Consider the following 21,838-nt stretch of genomic DNA (forward strand, 5'->3'; position numbering starts at 1 on the left):
GGGGCCCGGGCGTTCTCCCGGCGCCGGCTCTCGGGTCTTCTCGGCTGGCGCTCGCGGCCGGCGTCGCCGGGGGTGGAGCGCGGCCCTGCCCCATCCCGGCCCATCCTGCCCCCTCGGTGGGGCTCCGCAGTGCGTCTCCGCGCCGGGTGTGGAGGCCGCACGGCCCGGCGCGCGTCTGAGGGCGCCGGGGCCCCGCGCGCCCCTCCCCGCGCCCCCGGCCCGCTCGCGGAGGCCGCCCCGAGCGGAGCTTTGTGACGTCAGGCGGCCGGCGGGCGGCGTCACGCGCGGGGCTGACCCGGCGCGGGGCGGGGGCCGGGCCGGGACGCGGAGCATGGAGCCGCGGGCCGGCTGCCGGCTGCCCGTGCGGGTGGAGCAGGTCGTCAACGGCGCGCTGCTGGTCACCGCGAGCTGCGGCGAGCGCAGCTTCGCCGGGATCTTGCTGGACTGCACAAAAAAGTGAGCGGGGGCGGGGGCGCGAGCCCGGGACGCCCCCGGATTCCCCTCGGGACACCTCCCCCCTCCCCCCGCGCTGGCCCGAGGCCGGGGCCCGCTCCGGGGCGGGGCGGCGTTGCGCCCGCGCGCTTTCGTTTTCCCCAGCCCCAGTCTCGGGGTGCGCGAGCGCGGCCGCCTCTCGGGGGGCAAAAGTGGTTCTCAAAGTCGTCGCGAGTTTTTGGGCGGGGGGTCGCGCGGCCGGGCGGGGGACCGCGGGGGGCGCCGGGCTGGAGCCCGGGCGCGGCGCGTGGATCCCGAGCCCCCGCGCCAGCCGCCGCGATGCCGGGCTCCTAACTCCGCACGTCTGCCATAATTAACGCACTTTTCTTTGTTCAGACGCACTGTTGAATTCGGCTCTGTTCAGAATTGTCATCCGTTGGTGTGTGGTGGGGGGGCCCCGTGCGCTGCCGCACTTGCCTGGGGGTCACTCACAAGAGGGGGTTCCGCGGGCCCTGAAATGCCTCTTCCGGCTCCCGGGCGCAGTCGGGGCTGAGGTGAGGACAGAGTGTCCGGCGGCAGGATTTGAGAACACTGTTTGGGGTTGCGGAGCCCCCAGGCGAAGCAGGGTTGAAAAGAGACACGCTGCAGAGCTGCGAGGGGGCGCCCCGCGGGAGCCGGGCGCCACTGATGGAGGGGTCCCCGGGCAGGCCTGGGGCAAGTCCACGCGAGAGGCACCTGTGCGCCGGCGGCAGGGAGCTCTGCAGCGGGAAAGTCTCCTGGATACAGTGTCACATGGTAGAGCTGTCGCGCAGATAAATGATTAGGCATTAATCAGGCGCTAATGTCTCGAGGCTCGGGCTGGGCCTTGTCCTAAACCACCTCCCCTCTGCAGAGGCCCAGCTTCGCCCCTCAGTGCAGGCCGGGTCTGTGCCCGCAGCGTAGATGTGGCGGGAGGACCGTCACCTTTCCACAGTTGCCCTGCTGGCATTATCTCCTCATTAGGTGTGCCAGAGCCATTTATGTGCAAGTCACGTGATGTAACATATGGCCTCCCAGGTGACTTGTCACCCTGCTCGGAGCCAGCTACTGCAGAGAGCCCTTGGTGGGGCCCGGTGACCCCCACAGGCTGCAGGCACAGCCCCTTGAGAGGGCCAAGCCCGCGCCCTGGGGTGGCCAAGGTCCCCTGCCGCCAGTGGCCGGCACTTCCCCGTCAGGCAGGCCGCACTCCAGCCTTCCTGCACAGCCCTGCCTGGCCTTTCCTCTCGGCAGCGGACACTTGCAGGAGCAGCGCCCCCCACCCCCATTTTCTGGGCTCCCTGACTCAGGACAAAGGAGGCTGCAGGGTAGACTCGTGGCTGGGGGTGTCTGCGGAGGCTGCAGGCTCACTGCCCTTGCTCTCTGTCTCCAGCCAGGGCTCCGGGCCCTGCGGCCTGTGGGTGCCCTGGTTCAGAGATCTGCACGGCTCCCCACCCGCTCGTGGAGGAAGCAGGCTCTGCTGGGATCCCAGGATGGGAACTGGCAGCTGTAGGGCGTGTGGGCGTCCGCCCTGCCACGGCCACATGAGGCTGTAACCGGAGCCGCCCATGGAGCCAGGGTCTGGGCTCGGTGGGCACAGCTCAGTTGGGCAGCACCCCTTTCTGGCTTGAGTGGGCCCCCCAGTCCCCACAGAGAGTCTGAGGCTTAACCTGGCCTCTCCCAGCCCCCCAGTTGTCTGAAGCCTGGCCCCAAAGCTGTCCCTGCCCCTGCCTACCCCACCTCTCCTCTGCGGTCACCTTCAGTTTCATCCTGATCTCGGTTTTCTCCCATAATATTATGAGTTGCAGTGCTCAAGTTTACAGCCAGCTTGTCAGGCAGGGTCCAGAGGCCTGGGCTGGGTGTCCCAGGCAGAGGGGGCCTGGCCTCAGGCCTCAGGGTCCCCAGCACCCACCTGCCTTCCCTGGAGCACTCCCCCTCCCCCCCACGCCACAGGGGCAGGGCCAACCAGCCAGGCCCCTTCCCGGGCGTGGGTACTGACGGGCAGAGAGAGCAGCTGGGGGCTCGGATTGCAGGCACCACCCCCCGTCCCGGGGCCTGCAGTCCCCAAGCAGCGGGCTGGTGCGGGCTCAGGTCAGGGCAGCAGGCCACTGCGCCCGCGGTGCCCCCGTGGGGGGCAGGCAGCTCTCCGCTGTATGTTAGCCTTTCTGGAGCACGCAGGCAGAGCCGGGGGCATCCTCCGGGATGGGCAGTTCTCACAGGGGGCCCAGCTACCAGTGTTAATTTAAGGGCACTCGGGAAGTGGTGCCCCTAGCTGCGGGCCCTGAGCCGAATACACGTGTGTCCTCGGAGGCCGAGGTCCCGGGAGGTGGGAGGCGCTCGGTGCCCAGTGCCCCCATCCAGCCTTGAACCTGCTGCCTGGCTGCCGTGTGGGCTGAAGCCAGGTCTTTGGGGACTCTTGAGTCCACACCCGGTCAGCACGCGAGGAGACAGCGTGAGCCTCGGGCCCGCTCCCCGTGTTTCCTGCCGCACCGCCGGGGCTCCTGTGTCCAGGCTGGGGCCCAGGCGGCTGTGGGCGTTGTTTCACGGGCGACTTGGGGGTGTGCCTCTGCTCAGGGACCTCATGGGGCGCTGCCCAGAGACAGCGAAGGCTCCAAGAGGGGGTCCCCAGGCGGGGCGTGAGGGCCAGCTGCCTGTCAGGCCCGGCCTTGACCTCTGAGCCGGGGTTTCTTCAACTTCCCAGTGTGAATCCCCCAGGCCATCACCACGCAGACTCCTGGGCCCCTCTGCTGGAAAGGTTGGGTGTGGGCCTTTGTGACCCGCCCAGGGGGGTGGGGTGAAGGAAATGGCAGCCCACTCCAGTACTCTTGCCTGGAGAATTCCATGGACGGAGGAGCCTGGCGGGCTCCAGTCCACGGGGTCCCAAAGAGCCAGACACGACTGAGTGACTGTCACTCACTCAGTCACTCAGCAGGGCAGCGGCCAAGGCTTCTGGAGACTCAGGCTCTGGAGACCAGCCAAGAATCCCAGCCCTGGCTGGGCCCTGGGCAGGGGGGCGCCCCTGCTCCATCCTGGGCACACCCGCCCAGGCCCCACTGGCTCTTCCCCTGCCCTCGGGGAGCTGAGGGCGGGGGTGCCCAGTGCACCACTGGCTGGCATGACCTGCAGCCAGCGGGCAGATGCCTCACCAGGGGGCCAGGCCCACATGGCTGATCTCTGGAGCGGGCGAGGGGGGACGGGGGTGGGGGGACGGAGGCGGCTGGCCTTGGGCTTCTGGGGGCATCCTCGGAGAGCTGAGAGGGACACAGCTGAGTCGCACTGGGATGATGCTGATGGTCCTAAAACCCTGGGTGCAAGACCCTGGGAGCAGCTGGGGCAGAGATCCTAGGGTGCTGTCCTCAGGGTGGGGCAGGGCCCCTGGGTGTCCCTGGGGGAGGGGCAGGGCCCCCTGTGTGGCCCTGGGGGAGGGACAGGGCCCCTTGTGTGGCCCTGGGGGAGGGGCAGGGCCCCCTGTGTGGCCCTGGGGGAGGGGGGCAGGGCCCCCTGTGTGGCCCTGGGGGAGGGGGGCAGGGTCCCCTGGGTGTCCCTGGGGGAAGGGGCAGGGTCCTCTGGGTGGCCCTGGGAGAGGGGGTCAGGGTCCCCTGCGTGGCCCTGGGGGCCCCTCTGGAGTCCAGGCTGCACTTCCTGTCTCCCGGCTCCCTGAGCAGAGGTGGACCTCAGGGCATCTTGGCGCTGTCTGCCCGCCTTTCCCGCAGCGCCCGCCCCTCCCCTGCCCCGGCTCCAGCCCTGCGGCCGGCTGTCTGTCTGGCAGGCCGTCTGTCTGGAGGGCCGTCTGTCTGGCAGGCCTGTGGGAGAGAGAAGCTGCTGTGTGCTTTCTGAACCAGCGCTGGGGCACTCAGCCGGCCGCAGGGTGGGCCTCGCCTGGGGGCACGGGGCTGCGGACTCTGCCTACATGGGCGTCCATTACAGGGTGTCCGCTGCAGGAGGCTACCCTGGACCCTGGCCTGGGGGTGGGCCCCTGGGGCGCTTCTGTTCCAGGAGCCACGTCTTCCCATCTGTTTGCAGGATGCCAGGGTGGCCTCTCCCCATGGGAGGATGAGGCAGGAAGGTCCGGGGAACCGGGCTGGGCCCAGAGGCTGCTGCTGGGCCCCAGGCCTACGGAGGGGAGGCCATGGTGGGCGTGCGGGGGGTCTCGCGCTCCGGCAGGCTGCCCAACTGGCTCCTCCTGGCCGTGGGTCGACCAGGGCGGCCCTGGGGGCGTTGCTCAGCCGGAGGCACACATGAAGCCCAGGACAAGGGCCGAGGACGGCCGGCCAGGCCCCGTGCCCCTGCGGGCGGCTGTGCCCTCCCCTGGACAGTGGGGGACCCTGGGCACTGTCTCCTGTGCCCTTGGGGGCAGAACTACCCTGCTCTGGGATCTGACCCCCGATAAGCCTCATGGCCGAAGCCGCCCTTGCAAACTTCCCACTTTTCTCACCTTGGCACTGTCCCCCTGTCCGTCCTGGGGCTGTGGTTTGCTCCAGGCCCCCTCAGGCTTCCTGGTCTAAGCGGGTGTGGGGGGGCCTGCTCCGCCCGTGGGTCTCCCCAGCCCCCAGGCTCCCCTCCCAGCTCCTTCTCCCGACCTCGGGGGCGGCTGCCTGGAGGGCCCAGTAGGCTCTGACCCTCAGCACAGCAACGGGCGGACAGTGGGGCCCAGGTCCTTTCCCAGGGCCTGGCAGACCGTGTCTCTGGCCCCAGGCCCCCCACCTTCTGCCAGGCCCTGCACTGTCGCCGCGGGGCTCTGCCAGGCCAGCCGTACCTCCGTCCCTGAGTGCAGGCCCATGTGGGCGTAGCCCAGCCTTGCTAGGGGCCCAGCCCCACAGTCATGCACAAACCTCAGTGGTGCCACACCTTGTGCCCAGGGATCCAGGAGGCGCCCCATGGGGGCAGGCTGCTGAGGTCCTTCCCTGAGAGAGAGGCTTGGGCTGGAGCCATCTCTGCGCCCCAGGGCAGCCGAGCTGGGGGCCAAGCACAGACCCTGCCCGCCCCCTGGCCTGTCCCAGCCTTCCTGTCCCAGGCGAGAGCTGGGATGGTGACCAGGACGCCTCACGGGGCTGTAGACGGGGCTTTGCCCACGGCCCCTGGCTGGGCAGCCAGGGTCCTGCCGGCCCTGTTTACCCACCGGCAGGCGTGGGTGTGGCCGGGGCCAAGGCCTGGAGGCCGCTCCGGGAAGGAAGTGCCCCAGTCACGGGGCCTGCTGTGCCGGCCACAGCTGCGGTCCCCGGCCACCCACCGTCTGGAGGGAGGCACCGCCTTCGGGCCGCAGCCCCGTGCTCAGGGGGGCCTGCACCCCAGGGCGGGGCTCATGGCCTCCACGGCCTCGTGGTTTGATCTGCTGGGGCTGGAGGGACGGGGGGGTCGGGATCAACTGCCGGATAGCCACGGCTGCCCACCACCCCAAGCAGAGTCTGCCCCAGAGGGGCCAGGTCCCCACTGCTGGCCCCGGGCTGGACGCTGCCCCTGGCATCTCCCCACCTTTCTCTTCTGCACCCCTCACCCCCTCCTCTCTCAGTCACACTCACAGGTCACAGGCCACCAGTGAGCCGGCTGAATGAGCTGCATCCTGTAGCCAAGCAGAGGACAGGAGGCCAGGGCCCTGGTACGCCGGACTTCTGGGCACTGAAGTGCAAACCTTCCACCCCCTGCAGCAGCTCTACCCATGAAGACTAGATTCAGGGGAGATGGGCTGAGATAGGGTTCCCTGAATGGCTTTGAACTGGGACTCCCTGGTGGCTCAGACGGTAGTCTGTCTGCACTGCGGGAGACCGAAGTTCCATCCCCAGGTCAGAAAGGTCCCCTGGAGAAGGAAATGGCAGCCCCCTCCAGTATTCTTGCCTGGAAAATCCATGGACGGAAAAGCCTGGCAGGCTACAGTCCATGGGGTCACAAAGAGTCAGACACAACTGAGCAACTTCACTTTCAGACTTGATAAAGTTTGATGTGATTCCTGGGGGGCGCTAGCAGTAAAGAACCCACCTGCCAATTCAGGATAAGAGACTCAGGTTCAATCCCTGAGTGGGAAAGATCCCCCGGCGCCAGGAATGGCAGCCCACTCCAGTAATCTAGCCTGGAGAATCCCATGGACAGAGGAGCCTGGTGGGTTGCGGTCTACAGGGTTGCAAAGATTTGAACATGACTGAAGCGGCTTAGCACAGCACGCAGCACTGGGCGTTTACTGGGGATCTTGAATTCAACAGAACTTGGACGGTGTTCCCATGGCAGACGTGCCCTCCCGTGACGGACCATCATGGAGGCCAAGGGCCTTTGCCCGCTGCCCTCAGCCCTGTTCGCATGCCCTCTTGCCCGCCTCTGTGGTCCATGCTTCTCAAGTGGCCTGCACCTGGCTCCCAGCCTCCTTGTGTCCCTGGGCACCCACCCCCTGGGGGGGCGGGGAGGAGCCTTCCAGCCAAAGGTGCCCGGGGCCACCTGGTGCAGACAGAGCTGCCATGGGGGGTCAGGCGGTCTCAGCAGCCTTGGTTCTTCTGGGGAAGAGTAGAAGCAGAAGTCCCTTGGAAGCTGTGAAACAGCAAAGCTCACTTATCTTTTCTGCTGTGATTGAATTGCACAAGGGAGGGAGAGACGGAGGCGCAGTATTCTAAACTCTTGTCTGAAAGTCTGTTCTGTGCTGGAAAATGAAAACTAACAGCTTTTAGCTTAAGCGGTCTCACAAATGGAGTCGCGTGTGTTTGCCGTTGTGTATCGCTGCCAGGGGAGGTGCAGCCTGTTTGGGCTTGGCTCTCGTTGTTTGGAGCAGTGTTCTGCTGCTTCAGGAGCGGCTCCTTCATGAGATGTGACTTCAGACGCCCCCAGCACGCAGGCCGGCTGGCCAGCGCTCTGGAAGGGTGCTGCCCTGAAGCCATTCGAAGCAAGCGCGTGCCATTCTGGGGAGCCCTGGGGTGCTGGCCATGTGCTTGGCCTTCGCTGTGGGTCCTTGTGGAAGGGCGGCCTCCTGCCTTCTCTGGACCTGCAGGACGGAAGGGAGGGGCCGGGGGTACCAGGCAGGAGGGGCGGTCCTTCCAGGTCATAGTGGGCACGGGCGGCCTGTGGTGGGGGTACCCTCGCCTGAAAGCAGCATTCAGGGGGGAGCGGGCTGACTCTCACGCCCGGGGCTTACTGGGCCTGGCCGTGAGTGGCCCCCGCCCCCAGACACACTCTGCCCTGGGGAACCTGGTCCCATGGGCTCTCCTGGGGCTGAAGGTCCTCCTGGGGATGCAGTTGGGATCTTCTTTCTGGGAGTGTTTCCCTCAGGGAGGAGGGGGTGAGCGGATGAGGCCTGTGGGCAGGGGCCACTGGCCACCCAGCAGCTGGGTCCCACAGGCTGGGCCAGGCCTGTCCAGGAACGGCGGCCCCGTTTGCCTGCTTCCTGGGCCTCCGGGTCTGCGGCTGTGAGTTCCCCTCGTTCCAGGAACGGAGGCCTGGACGGTCAGTGCCTGTCAGCCCGTGGGCTTGATGCTGAGCACCTGATTTCAGAGCACGCAGCCTGCTCCTGGGCTGCCCCGGGCGGGTGCTGGGGGGTGGGGGGGGGGGTGGCGCGTGCCTCTGTTAAAGCCGGGAGATCCTGCTGGGCCCCCGCCCCTCACGTGGGGGCTGGGCGCGGGGGTCCTCCCTGTGCTGACCGCCCCTTTCTGTCTCCCCACGACCAGGTCCGGCCTCTTCGGCCTGCCCCCGTTGGCTCCGCTGACCCAGGCCCAGGACGCCCCTGTCAACGGCTGCCACGGCCCGGCCCCCGCGGAGGGAGACGCGGAGGCCATGCCCTTGGGGACGGGCCCCCCGGGGCCTGCCGGCGGGGACGGGCCCCCCGAGCCGCCCCCGCCCCTGGTCCCGCCGCTGCCCGCCGGAAGCCTGCCCCCGTTCCCGCCCTACTTCGAAGGCGCCCCCTTCCCGCCCCCGCTCTGGCTGAGGAACACCTACCGGCAGTGGGTGCCGCAGCCGCCGCCCCGGGGCGTCAAGAGGACCCGCCGGCGCCTGTCCCGCAACCGCGACCCCGGCCGCCTGGCCCTGAGCCCCATCCGCCTGCGGCCGCGCCAAGTGCTGTGCGAGAAGTGCAAAAGCACCCAGAGCCCCCCGGAGGCCAGCCCCGGGCCCCCCGCCGCCCCCCGGCCGCGCAGGGAGCCCCGCAAGCCCGAGGACGCCGACGGAGGAGGCGACGCGGCCGCCTCCAAGAGGAGCAGGCGCGAGCGGCGGGAGGAGGCGCGGGCGGGGGTGCCGCGGAGCCCGGCCATCAAGATCTCCTACAGCACGCCCCAGGGCACCGGGGAGGTGGTGGAGATCCCCCCCCGCGTGCACGGCTCCCTGGAGCCCTTCTGTCCACCCCCGGCCTCGCCCGGAGGCCCGGACCCTGAGCCTCCCAGGGACCGGCCGGCCGCCGGCGCCCCTGCCTCCATCCCCAAGCTGAAGCTGACGCGGCCCCTGCCCCCCGGGGCCTCCCCGCCGCCCCCCAAGATCCGCCTGAAGCCGCGCCGCCTGGGGGCTGGCGAGCAGGAGCCCGTCTACAGGGCCGAGCTGGTGCAGGAACTCAAGGGCCGAGGGCCCCCGGCCGACGGCGCCGCCCACCACGGCGGGCTGGTGGACTCGCCCTCCGCGAGCTCTGGCGAGGATGACGACTGCAAGGGGTGTCCCCGGAGTGCCCATGGGCCCGACAACGCCGGGCTGGCTTTCCTGGCTGCCTGCCCCGGGAGAAGCGGCTGCACCGGCGAGCTAGCGTGGAGCGACAGCCTGGACGAGTCCAGGTCGTCCGGCTCGGACGCGACGTTGCCAGACGCCTGCGACCTCTCGCCCGGCGGTGGCGTGCCCTCTTCCTCCAAGGGCACGAGGCCCACGGTCCCACCCCTGACGGTCAGGCTGCACACACAGAGCGTCTCCAAGTGCGTTACTGAAGACGGGAGGACCGTGGCCGTAGGGGACATCGTGTGGGGTAAGGTTCACGGCTTCCCTTGGTGGCCGGCACGTGTCCTGGACATTAGTCTTAGCCAGAAAGAGGACGGGGCGCCCTCCTGGCAAGAAGCAAAAGTCTCGTGGTTTGGTTCTCCAACTACGTCATTTTTGTCTATCTCAAAACTGTCCCCTTTCTCTGAATTTTTCAAACTGAGATTTAACCGTAAGAAGAAGGGAATGTATCGGAAAGCTATCACAGAGGCTGCCAATGCCGCCCAGCACGTGGCCCCAGAAATAAGGGAGCTCTTAACCCAGTTCGAAACGTAACCCGGGTTCCCACCCAGGTGAGTGTGTGCGTGGAAGGCTGCCTCCCTCCAGCTGCCCTGAGCCTGCGTCCGTGGCTGGGCTGTGCCTCCAGCCTGGGCCTCGGTGAACCAGGGGGTGAGGGATGCCCTTGGCCAGGCTGGCTCGCCGCTCCGAAACGGGTGGTCTGGAAGATGGTCCTGCTGGCTGGCAACGTCCCCCCAGTGTTTCGGGTCACAGAAGGGATGCTTTAAGAGCAGGCGAGTCGTCAGCCCCCTGGGCAGAGAACAGAGCTAGTTTGTGTTTTGTGGCCATTTTTAAAGGCCACGAAAGATCCGCTTGCTCTTCCATTCGCCTTTTGGAGAAAGGGGCGAGCCGGTGGCTGGGGTGGGCGCAGGAGGGGCTTCCTCTGTCTGTCATTCCCTCCCAAACGGACGAGGTGATCTCCCTCCTGGCCTTCCCCTACTGCAGGCTGGTGGGTGCGTCCAAGGGTCCGACTTCGCAGGAGGGAGGAAGGTCACTCCGCTGCCTTCCCCCAGAGGTGGTGCCTGTGGCCCAGTCCCCCTCTCCTGGCGCCAGGGGGACTCGCCTTCATCGGCTGAGGCGTGGTACCTGGGGCTTGCGGCTCCAGGCTCCTGGAGGGCGTCCGGGATCTGCCCCGTCCAGTGCCATGGCCTCCGTCTCCACCCCCGGGGGGACTCTGTGGGAGCCCCAGCCGTGGCCCCACCTGGAGCCTCCATGGGGCCGAGTGCCCCCAGGTGGGGTGGGTCACTGTGTGGCCTGTCTGGTCGCCTCACGGGCTGTTGGGGAACAGCGAGGGGCCGAGCCATGTGCTGTGGGCACTCCCGGGGCCTGAGACGCACGGAGGTGGGGTTGGTAATGTCTGATGCCCCAGCCCTGGCCCTGGGCGGCGGCAGGTCCGAGGGCCGGCCCCTTCCTCTGCTGGCTCCAGGCAGGCTGTGGCCACCCGAGGCTCCAGGCTGCCTCGGTGGAGCATAGTGGGCACGTCGGGGTCCCCAGCGCAGGGCAGCCCGTGGCCCCTTCCTGGCCCCGTGGCCTCGGGCTGGCGCCCCTGACTCAGGTGGGGTCTTTCACGTGGGCCTCCGCCCTCATCTCTGGACCCTCGGGTGACCTCATCTGGCCTGGCTCTTCAGCTCGTCCACCTGTCTGTGCTGACTTCCCGGGCAACGCCAGCCTTCAGGGCTGGGTGGGTCGGCTGGCCGGTGCCCGGGGAAGGGGTTCAGGGAGTGCTTGCTGCCGCCTCACTGCTGGGCCGGCTGCAGCGGGTCCCGGGACTGAAGAAGCAGGGACGAGGGGCCCGTCTGGGCTGAGGTCCCTGCTGGGATTCTTGAGGCCTCGTTTCCCTCCCCCCATTCCCTGTGCCTCCTGAGTGCCCCCAGGACTCTGGGCACAAACTCCTCCCAGGAACCTGGCACATTCCCCATCGGTTCTGGCCTTTGTGTGGGGTGTGGGCGTGGCACCGCCCTGTGGTGGGGGCGTCAAGCCAGCGAGGGTGGCTAGTCAGGGCACCCCATGGGGAGGGGCCCAGAGAAGGCCCCGATGCCCGGCCTCCCGTTTCCCTGGCATCTCTCTGTTGCGGCCACATCCCCCTGGCCTGGGGACCACTCGGATCCTGTCTGTCTCCGTGCCCTTCCGCTCCCATCCCGGCCCACCCTGTCTCTGGCCTGGGGCGGAGGGCAGCTCGCCCACACACCCCAGGAGAGCGAAGGCCGCCCCTTAGGCTCAGACTCGCTCTGTTTATCTGGAGGCAGAGGAGGAATCTCACCAGACGGGTTTGCCTGCTGCGGGGGCCTGGCTCCTGGGGCTCTGGGAGCTTGGGGTGGGGGGACGGTGTAGGGGGGTGTTGCTGAATCCTTTCGGCGCCAAAGCAAAGTGGTTTTGCTTGATGGGCTTTTGGGTTTTGTTTCTTGAGGATTAAAGACTGCACTGAGGTTTCTGCCAGCCAGGTGGTTGGTCTGTGGGCGTCAGCCAGCTGGGGTCTCGCGCTTGGGTGGGGTCTGTGGTCTTCCGGTGGGCACACTTGCTTTCAAGCGTCAAGTGTCTGGAGGGCAGCCTGTCCGGCCTGCTCTCTGAAGGGGAAACAGGAAGCCGCCTTCGCTGGGGAAGGTGGATTCCCCGGTGGGCTCCCCGGGCGAGCTGAGGGCGCTGGGGATAGCCTAGGGGGTCCCTTCAGAACCTGTGTGAGATGCGGGTGGGGTGCCCTGCGGGGTGCTGAGGGCAGGGCTGGGGTGTCCAGGAATGGGGTGCCAGAGGGTGGGCCCAGGGCTGGGAGCTTGGCGGGAGGCCTGCTGGGAAAGGCAGTCCTGCGGCCCCACGTGGCTCCCCAGCCCGGCGCAGGGCCCTGCCGTCCCCGGGGGCTGATGGAGGTTGTGCCAGGAACGTGGGGTTTGGACTCCGGAGAACCCCGCAGAGCGGGGGACAGGTGCCCAGACCTCGACCCCGAGATGCCCCGCCCCCTCACAGGGCTGCTGGAGGCTCCACTGGGAGGTGGGTGACCGCGTGAGCATCCTGAGCTCCCCAGGCGCCGGCGGCCAGGGCACTTGGGAGGCCAGCAGGTCCTGCCCCCGGCCCCATGTGCCTCGGCGGGGAACGGGCACCCAGCAGGCGCGGATGCGGCCCCGTCTGAGCCCCAGCTTCCCGTCTGTCTTGGGGTAACAGCGGCACGTGCCCGCAGCGGGAGGGTGAGTGAGCGACCTGTCTGCCTGTGTATTCCGGGCCCTTCTGCGTCCCCCAGTGGGGCAGGGTTGTGCTCCTGACCGGGTGGGCCGGGCAGCTCCTAGTGGCCGCTGATCGGGGTGAGGGCCCCGCAGGTGTGACTGACGGGGGTGCCCCCGGGCAGGGCGGGTCGGGCCCCCCACCTTCCAGGTGGGGTCTCCCTCCACACCCGCACACCCACCGGCCCAGCCAGGACCAGATGCCCTGCTGGATGCGGACGGAGTGTGCAGTCACCGCGGCCCTCGCGGCCGGGGGAGGGCTGTGACTCACCTCCCCAGATTCATGTGTGATCACGCGCAGGAATGTGCCGAGACGGGACAAGGGCCCTCTTGGCGGAGCTGATTGGGACTGGGGCTCTAGGAAGGCTTCCTGGAGGAGGTGACATTCAGCCAAGATTAGAACAGGAAGCTAATAGGGTGAGGATGGGCATCGGAGGCAGGAGGGAGCCAGACTTGTTCCTGGGGGCAGGGAGAGATCACCAGCTGTAGCCTTGCCCTCAGAGAAGGGGTGCCACGGTGGGACATTAAGCCGGGGGTGACGGTTCTGTGTTGGAAAAATGCCCCGGCTGTGGGCAGCAGTGTTGTGGGGGGAGGCTGTGCCAGAGGACAACAGTTGAGACCAGGACGGGGAGTCAGGGGGCTACGGGGAGCAGGGGCAGAGGCCCTGGGGGACAGGCTGGGGCTGCTGGGCATGCCCAGAGCTCCGGGACCCCTGCGCCCACACCAGCCTCAGCACCTCGTCAGCGTCCCTGTGCCTGGGTCTGAGCGCAGAGGCGGCTCGGGGTCTAGCCTCAGAGGAGGGTTGGGGCCAAGTGGTGGTTCAGGACTGGCAGGCACGGGGGGTGTTGGGAGGGGGCCCCGTGGAGTGGGGGGGCTCGGAGTGGTGGAGATACAGACAGCAGTGACCAGAGGTGTGAGGCCCCTGGAAGCCCAGGAGGGAGGCCAGTGGAGAGGCGGGCAGGCCCAGGGCCCCCAGGGAGGTGGCAGGCGAGCCCAGATGGGGTGGGGGCCGTGCCTGGCCCACCGGCCCCACCCAGGGCAAGCATGACGGAGCCTCTACTGGACGCGGGGTCCCTGGGAGTGCACCCTGGGCCCTGGGCAGTCAGGGGTGTGGGAGCAGCACCCAGGTGTGCCAAGGCCCTGCAGAGCCATTCGCCTCCCTGGGGTGAGTGCCCCGTCTCTCAGCCCAGCGGGAAATTCACAGGCCTCCCCGCCAGCCGGGCAGGCCCCAGGCAGCTGCTTCCTGCAGGCTGGAGCTTTCGGGGTCTCTCAGCTGCGCCTCCCTGGGGAACTCCTGGTTTTACTGAGCGGAGGGCACCCTGGGGCAAGCCTTGGTTCTGTGGCTTCCTGAGGCTGCGGTCCCAGATGACCTGTCTCAGGCCAGTGGGAAATGCAGGAACCTCTGGAGGCTGAATGCAAAACCGAGGTTCTCTTCCTGGGGCTCCGGGGAGGGCCCTCCAGTCTCTCGCAGCTGCTGGGGGCGCGGCTCCCCCGGCCCGTGGCCGCACCAGCAGCCTCGTTGTCGGGGGCCCCCGCTGTGTGGAAGCTATGTCTGCCTCTCACCACGAGGCCCTGGGAGGCCCCTCCAGCCTCATCCACTCTCTCAGAGCCCTTCTCTCGTCACACTTGTCACGCCTTCCCCACCGCTCCGGGGAGGACCCCGGTCGCCCACCGCATCCTCTGTCCACTCAGCAGCCCCCACGGGTGCAGGAGCAGCTTGCGTCCCCGTCCGGCTGGGCTGGGGGTCCGGGGTGAGGGAGGCGCCCTGCCCCACAGGGAGGCTGTGCACACGGCTGGGCCCCAGCAGCACTTTCAGCCTCACTCTCCTGGGAACTGAAGACAGCAGCCGGGAAGCCAGCCCGGAAACCCTGCAGCCTGGCTCCAGGCAGCCACCCCGCCTCGCCCCGCCGGAGGCATGACACGCGGGCGGAGGCGGCCAGATCCTGTCCCCAGGCTCCGGCTTCCTCCTGGGCTTCTCCCTTCCAGAGCTGTATCTGCGGGCCCAGCGTCCCAGACAGGCTTTCAGTTCAGCTCAGTCCATTCGCTCAGTTGTGTCCGACCCTCTGCGACCCCATGGACTGCAGCACACCAGGCCTCCCTGTCCATCACCAACTCCGGGAGAGGCGTTGCTTTCTTCCAACTCTGAATAAAAACGTGCCTCCGCTTCTCAGCTGACTTCCGCCTTGCTTTCAGGGAGCTCAGGTTGTCTGCGAAAGTGGTAATTATTTTGTTCCAGAGGAAACTCAGGCCTGTGATTCGAGGCCCGGGCCCCGCCCCTCTGCATGGCCTCCCAGGTGGGCACCGGGCAGCACAGGACACGGGCCTGGGTGTGCAGACGCTCCTCGGGGGCGCTGGGGTCCCTGCGGGCTGTGGGAGGGCCTCCAGGGCCTGTGTCTTCAGGGATAGCAGTGCCCCTCCTGCGGGTGCCTTAGCCTCAGCGGGCCAGGGCCCCCACGGACAGCTCCAAGTGCCCGTCCATCTTTCCCCCAGGGTCCGAGGTCCCTGGGCGCGTGGGTAGGGGCTGACCCAGGCACTGAGCTTTGCGCCGCTGTGCCCCGGGACTCGGGTGGGACCCTCCATGGGTGGCGGGGTCTCAGCTGCCTTCCGGGAGGCCCTTCTGTCCAGTGACCTGATCTGCTCCTTAGCCACGCGCAGCGACAGTGGTCGCCTGCAGACGCGGCCTTCAGACGAGGGCCCAGGCCTTCCAGCTGACCAGTTGCCTGTGGTAAACAGGGCTGACCCCTTTCATCCAGGCCGATGCCCCTTGATGCATCGCTGTCTGTGGGCTCCTCAGCCCCTGAGTCCACCTGGGGAGCACAGCCGTCCCTGGCCGCGGGCCTGGCTCTCCACCAGGACACGGGATTCCGTCTCCGTGGCATTTCCAGCCTAGGCCCGGGGCCCCCCATTTCCCGAGGGGCCCTGGGTCCTCTCTGGGTCGTGGTGTCCAGCCGTCCTGCCTGGGTGAGGGCTGCTGGCTGAGGGTTGTGTTGTTCCCATGTTGTTAATCACCCTTCACAGCTCAGAGACCTGGAGCTACTTTCTTTCAGGAGCAAAGAGATCATGATTTCACATGGACTCTTCTAATTCAATTTTTTTTTTTCACTTGTTTACCACTTTATTTGTATCTCTGCCCCCTTGTGCTGAAATTCTTGGTTCTTAGTGACGATAGCACAGCCGTCTTCCGTGTGAAGGCTGACGTTTGCCAAATGTTAACGTGCAGACTGCATCATACATGGAATCATTTGGGACAGGGAGGCCACCAGCTCGGCTGTGGCGATCTGGGGGAACCCCAGGCCTTCGGTGCCTGGGGTCTGCCCTTCAGGGGACACATTGGAGTCCTGTTCCCAAGTCATGGGGACAGGGCCCGCTCCGGGGTCGTCATGACCTCAGACACCGTTAGAGTCACTGATTCCGTCTTTCTTTCCACCTCTGGAGATTCCTGTACGTTCCGGTTGGTGTCTGTAATTCGGTGCATGTTACAGAGGGTCCCCAGTCAGTCTGAGCGTGGTCCAGGCTCCTCGGGGCCAACCCCGTCCTGCAGGCCGCCTTCCCGCCGTGCTTGCTGTGTTCATGACGGAAGCGGACACACAGGGGCACCACCCACTGTCTCTTGGTTCCGAGTGGTAAGGCAGCTGTGCCCAGCCCTTCCTGTGCCCCCTGGCCACCACTGCCTCATCAAGGAGGGAATCCTGAGTGCTCTGGGCACGGCCGTGACCCTGACGGGCCCCAGACCTTGGGGTTCCCTGTCCCGGCATCCTTGTGGGTCACGGCTTCTTCACACCCCGGTCCTGTTCTTTGTGGTCCTGTTGGGGTCTCCCCTTCCAGGAAATAGCTCCTACACACTCAGACCCACACGCTGCCCGGCACGCAGGAACACCCACGGAGGCCTGGGCACTCTGCACGGCCTGGCCCTGCCCAGCCTGGTGCTGGGTTCCTGGCACCCTGCACGCTGGGCTGCAGCTCCCTGGCCTGCAAGTGGGGAGACAGGTCCCCAGGGAGGCTCTTCCCCTGTGCAGCAGGCAGCCCTGGCCTTAGGGAGGCAGAGCCGTGCCAGGCGTATCCGCCCACTCAGCACCCCGGGCAGTGGGAGGCGCTTCCCGTGGGGAGGGCGGGGCCTGGGGACAGGCTCTGGGCCAGTTGGCTTCGGCCACCCTGTGCCTCTGGGTCAAGAACCCTGAGCTGGGGGCACCCACAGCTCGTCCCCATGGCAGATCTGGACAGGTAGGGGGCCACTGGCTGGAGGAAAGGGCTGCCTGGGTCTCTGGATGGGGAAGTGGGCCACGTGTCAACCCTCCGCGTGTCCCCACAGGGAAACAAACACAGCCTTCCAGGCTGCGCCCCGGGGAGCCGGCGTCCTGGGACCCGCCCCTTCCCTGGTTACCTGGCCAGGGTCTCACTGGACCTGGTGCAGCCTGCGTGTGGCTGAAGGGACCACGGGACCAAGCGGGGGTCTGGCCAGGCAGGTGCTCAGGGTCCACGGCCAAGGCCGTGCTGGTCTCCGCAGGGTAGGGGCAGTGGCCGTGCCTTAGGCCTTCCTGAGTGACGAGGACAGGGCGGAGCTGTGGCAGAGGCCCTGTGCGTGGACGTGGAAGGCTATGCGCCCGCTGAGCTGCCCTGGGCCACCCTCCTAGGCGTCATCCATGAGTCCACAGTCACCCCCCGGAGGCTTCCTCCTGGGGAGCTGGGAAGGTGAGCTTTTCCCTGGATGCCTGCCGAGAACGTGTGCCCCTCCCGCAGTGCCTAGGTGGGGTGCGGGACAACGGGCCTGGGGGCTCTGGGGGTTGGCCGGGTTGTCGTGGTGAAGGGACAGGGACCACCCTGCCCAGAGGGAACACCCCATTACTGAAGAACTGAAGAGTGGTGGTGTCGGCCGCGGGGATGCGGGGATGAGAGAAGCGACCCGAAGCCTTCCGAGAGCTGCGAACTGGCCGCCTCAGGCAGGGAGAGTCAGACAGAGAGGCAGGGCCCGACCCCCCAGGGCCTCCGCATCCGTGTTCCTCCTGCTGGGAGAGGCCTCTGGTCTCAAAGGGCACAGGCTTGTTGGGGCATCTCCCTAACAAGGGCCATGGCTTCAAAGGGGGTTGTGGCCATTCGAATCACCCCCAGATCCGGTGTCTCTGCAGCGACGTGGGGTTGCCTTTGATTTGAGCCCCTTTAAATGCTGAAATGTTGCATTAACGGGGCACTTGGAGTTTCCGAGTGTGGCTGTTCCCATAAATGCTATGACCCAGCTCTGAGGTGGTGGGGAGGCACGGGGGTGGGGCAGAGCAGGGTCCCTCCTGCAGACCCCGAGTCAGGCTGCCGCTTGAGGCTGGGAGCTTCCCTGGAGCCTTGTGGGGAGGAGAGAAGTCAGCCTGATGACCGGCTGCGGGCGGGCGAGCGTCCGTGTGTTTTGCTGCCGTGTGGCCAGTGGGGTCACTGCTCGCAGGCCTGGGCTGAGAGCAGCGACGGTGGCAGGAGGCTCCCTCCCGGTCGTGCCTGCCCCTCGGGGATGCGGGCCACCGCGGGGTCATTTGCATTTCTCTGTGCAGCTCCATCTCCGGGTTTTACATTTTAAACAGGAATGGAGGAAGGCTTTGGTTCCTTGTTCACAGTAGAGTGGGATGTTCCTGAGCACGTCTCCCTTTGCTGAATTTTTTTAAATTTATGTGTTCACTGTTGGCTGTGTTGGGTCTCTGTTGCTGCACAGACATTTCTCTGGTTGTGCTGGGCGGGCCTCTCATTGCTGGGGCTTCTCTTGTTGCGGAGCCCAGTGTCTGCAGCCCCCGGCTCGGGGTGCACGGGCTTGGCTGCTCTACAGCCTCTGGGTCTTCCTGGACTCGGGCTGGGACTCACGTCTCCTGCGCTGCGGGCATGGGCGGGCAGGTTCTTCACCCCCGAGCCGCCAGGAGGCCTGACTGAATTTCACCCGAAGCAGCACTGCCTGGGCTTCCCTGGAGCTCAGCCGGTAAAGAGCCGGCCAGCAGCGCAGGAGAGCCAGGTTTGATCCCTGGGTCGGGAAGGTCCCCTGGAGAAGGGAATGGCAAACCCACCCCAGTATTCTTGCCTGGAAAATCCCATGGACAGAGGAGCTTGGCAGGCTATTATAGTCCATGGGATCGTGAGAGTCGGACACAACTTAGAGGCTAAACCACCTACCAGAGTTACCTACATTCACGGTTTGAAAGCCCACTAGTGACATGAAGTATGTAATGAAAGGACTTCTCTCCACGTTTCTACACTCATCCTGCTGCTTGTTTCATGATTTCCCAACGTAAGCATTCTTTATGGGCAGTTTTCCTGTGGAAAGGGAAGATGTTGCAACCTTATAACCCCCGTTCCCCTGCCACACATACACACAAGCATACTGCTGCTGCTAAGTCGCTTCAGTCATGTCCGACCCCATAGACAGCAGCCCACCAGGCTCCTCCGCCCATGGGATTTTCCAGGCAAGAGTACTGGAGTGGGGTGCCATTGCCTTCTCCACACACAAGCATAGTTTCTGGCTAAATCAAGATTCGGTGCTGATATTAAAAATTGCAGCTTAATCCACACAGGTAATTATGGCGCATTTAATTTCTCTTCAGCTCTGTTCTCTGCAGAGTTGCGTTTCCCTCACTGTGGGCCGTTTGTGTGTCATCACTGGGCCCCAGCGCTCTGAGAGAAGTGGAGACCTCAGCGCCCCGGAGACGCCGAGCGTTTGTTTCCGTTTACGACCATCCTGTGAACAAATCTCTGAAACGTGGTGGTGTCAGACACCGCCACTCGGTCACGTCTCATGATTCTGCGCGCCCCGGGGGGCAGGCGCCCTGGGGGGCAGGGGCAGCTGCGAGGGCGTGTCCGAGGGGCTCCTGGCCCTGAGGCCTGGGCTGGGGTGGCACGCCCCAGGCCCCCACACCCCGCGGGGCCCCTCCCCGGGGCAGGCTGGGCTTTCCTGCGGCCGGGCAGTCTCAGGGCTCTCCGAGGCAGCCCGCCCTCAGGGTCTGTGCCTGGCCGCGGCCCAGCCTGCCTCTCATCCTCGTGCAGGAATGAGTCGTGGGCGGGCAGCCGCAGGGCGCGTGGCCCTCCTGTTCCTGTTGGACACCGGGCCTTGCCCTCCTCCTCCTCCCAGGCTGCGCCCCATCCCGGAGCCTCCCGGGAGGACTGGAGGGCTGGAGGGCCGGGGCGCTGGTGGACACTATCCCCCGTCTGCTGCACTCGGGAGGCCCCCTCCCCGCAAGCCCCCTGCTTTCCTTGGTGGGGGGTTGACCCTGAGACGCTGGGCCGAGGTGTCCGCTGCCCCTGTGGCCAGGTTCACCTGCTCGACAACTGCCTGGTCGTCAGATGGGAGACGGGGGTGCGTCAGGAGGCAGGGTGGAAGCCTGGGCTCCCCACCCGCTTGAGAAAGGATTTCCCTGTCCAAGGTCTGTTCCCCTCAGCCCCTGGGGGTCTCCTGAGCAAGGAGGGTGCCTCTGGTGGGTGGGGCTCCCATCACACCGCACACTGGGGCCTTCTGGGCCATGTGCCCAGCCATCAGCTCCCCGAAAGCCCAGCCCCAAGTGGCTAGAAGGTTCCAGAGTGGCCGGCCTCACTTCAGCCTCCGTGAGCCTTGCCCAGGGCCGGGGCTGCCAGACCAGCCTGTGGTCTGGGTCCCTGAGCCACGGAGGATCCCAGCCCTTCCCCAGGCAGGCAGGGTGGGCCCTGGGGGTGCAGGGGTGGAGGGCCCTGCCCCAGGAGAGGGGGCAGGACACCATGGGAGGCAGGACACCTGGGCTGGTGGGAGCTGGGGGTGGGGGTCCCTGAGGCCCACGGAGGCTGAGGGTCAGGCCCAGGAGCACTCGGGGAGGGCACTCTGGCCTGGCGCTGGCCTGCCCCTTGCCCTGGATGCTGACATGAGTTACTCCGTCCCTCTCTTCCTTCCCCCAGGTCACCAACGCTGAGGGAAGGTCTGTCTTCCCGCAGCTCCTGACTGCGCGGGCGTCCTTCACACCCCCGCCCCACCCGAGGATGCGGCGAGCCTTCTGGTTGGCTGTATGCGGAGACCCGGCCCTGGGGTCAGCCAGTTTCGGACCTCTGCAGGGAGCCGGTGGGTCTGCCCGTGAGGACTGACCCCCACCAGGCGCACAGCGGCTCCTCTTAGCCAAATGTATTTATTCCCACCACACAGACTCAAGCTTTTCTGGTTCCTCAAAGGCCAGAGTCCAGCAGGGAGGGCAGCCCCGCCAGGGCAGAGTGCCCGGCACCTCCCTGCCGGCCTGGGCGCGAGCAGCTGCACGTGGTGGGCTGCCGCCGCCCGCCGCAAACCCTGACCTGCCCGGGGCTCCCGTCACGCCGGGCGCACGGCCCCTGCCCGTCCCAGGCTGCCGCTCTGCAGTCAGACCGCAACGTGAAAAGAATAAACACCTCACCTGTCGTTTGTAAGAGTCGGTTCCGTTCCCCTTTTTGTCACTTTAAAGACAGAAAAGAAGATAAAGTCAGCTCTGCGCTTGGTTTAAATGCAGGAGAATAAAGAGACGTGAGCGGAAGTGCCCTGGCTCCGGCAGGCCTGAGCTGTGTGCCCTCACGGGGGCCACCGACCCCTCGGATACTGGCGGCTCTGACGTCACGTCCCTTCTTCCCTGGGGGCCGGGCCCCTGCTCTGCGGGGAGCACCCCTCCTCTCGGGGGTCTCGGCCCAGCCTCTCCTGGCCTGCCCAGGGCTTTCTGACCGCACGACGTTTTTTTGGGGTAAGCGACAACTCAGGAGGTAGAGAACTTTGCTCTGGTTTTTCCCTGTGAAAGCTCTCCCCCTGGTTTCCTGGTTTGCTCCTGTGGCGCTGAGTGACATCCCAGAGTGGACGGTGGGCCTCTGTCTGCTCCTGGCTTTTTACTAGAACCTTTGCGGTATGACCCCCACCCCCCCCACACACACAGCAGGGCTACTCCGGGCCAGGCTGGGGGGCCCTCTCCAGGACAGAAGAGGGGTGGGCCTCCGTTCTCTGGGGGCCTGGGGGTCTGCGCTTGACCTTGGCGTGCAGAGCAGCAGAGCCCTGCTCTCAAAGGCTCACCAGCCAACCCCCCAGGGGAGCTGTTCCGGTCAAGGCCTTTCTACCCCAAGAGCCTGCCCCCCAGGGTCCATGGCGGGAGGGGAGCCTTGCGTGGATCCCGGGGGGCAGAGGGCCTGCTTTGGAGGAAGGGGAGCTGGTCCTCTCCTCGCCTGCCCCACCTCCCTGGGGAGCCCCCTTCCGGCCCCGGCTCTGGGGCCCAGAGAAGCCCAGGCCACGACTCGGGGCAGGGCCCCTGGAGGGCCGCCCAGACCCTCTGCAGTCATGGCTGCCTGGGGTAGTCGCCCACTTCAAGCCGGGCTGGGAGGCCTCGGTCCCGGAGGCCCCGTGGGCGCCCGCCCGGGGGAGAGACGTGGACTGGAGGGGGAGTGCCGGCCGAGGCGCAGGCAGAGCCAGGTGCTCTGTGCAAGCCAGGCTCCTTGGAGAGACACACGCCGCAGACCAGAGTGCCCGGGACCCCGGTCCCGAGACGGGCAGCCAT

The 21,838-nt window shown here is 66.7% G+C and overlaps 1 protein-coding gene across 1 annotated transcript; it reads left to right on the forward strand.

Moving 5' to 3' along the window:
- Positions 1-331: 331 nt before the first annotated feature.
- On the forward strand, positions 332-20,705 carry PWWP2B (PWWP domain containing 2B). The gene is made up of 3 exons (XM_052661052.1): positions 332-456; positions 8,088-9,358; positions 20,241-20,705. The coding sequence occupies exons 1-3, from the start codon at positions 332-334 to the stop codon at positions 20,252-20,254; spliced, it is 1,410 nt and encodes a 469-aa protein (XP_052517012.1). The 3' UTR covers positions 20,255-20,705.
- The last annotated feature ends 1,133 nt before the right edge of the window (positions 20,706-21,838 follow it).

The sequence above is a fragment of the Budorcas taxicolor genome, chromosome 23 (genome assembly GCF_023091745.1).
Source record: "Budorcas taxicolor isolate Tak-1 chromosome 23, Takin1.1, whole genome shotgun sequence".
Taxonomy (NCBI): Eukaryota; Metazoa; Chordata; class Mammalia; order Artiodactyla; family Bovidae; genus Budorcas; species Budorcas taxicolor.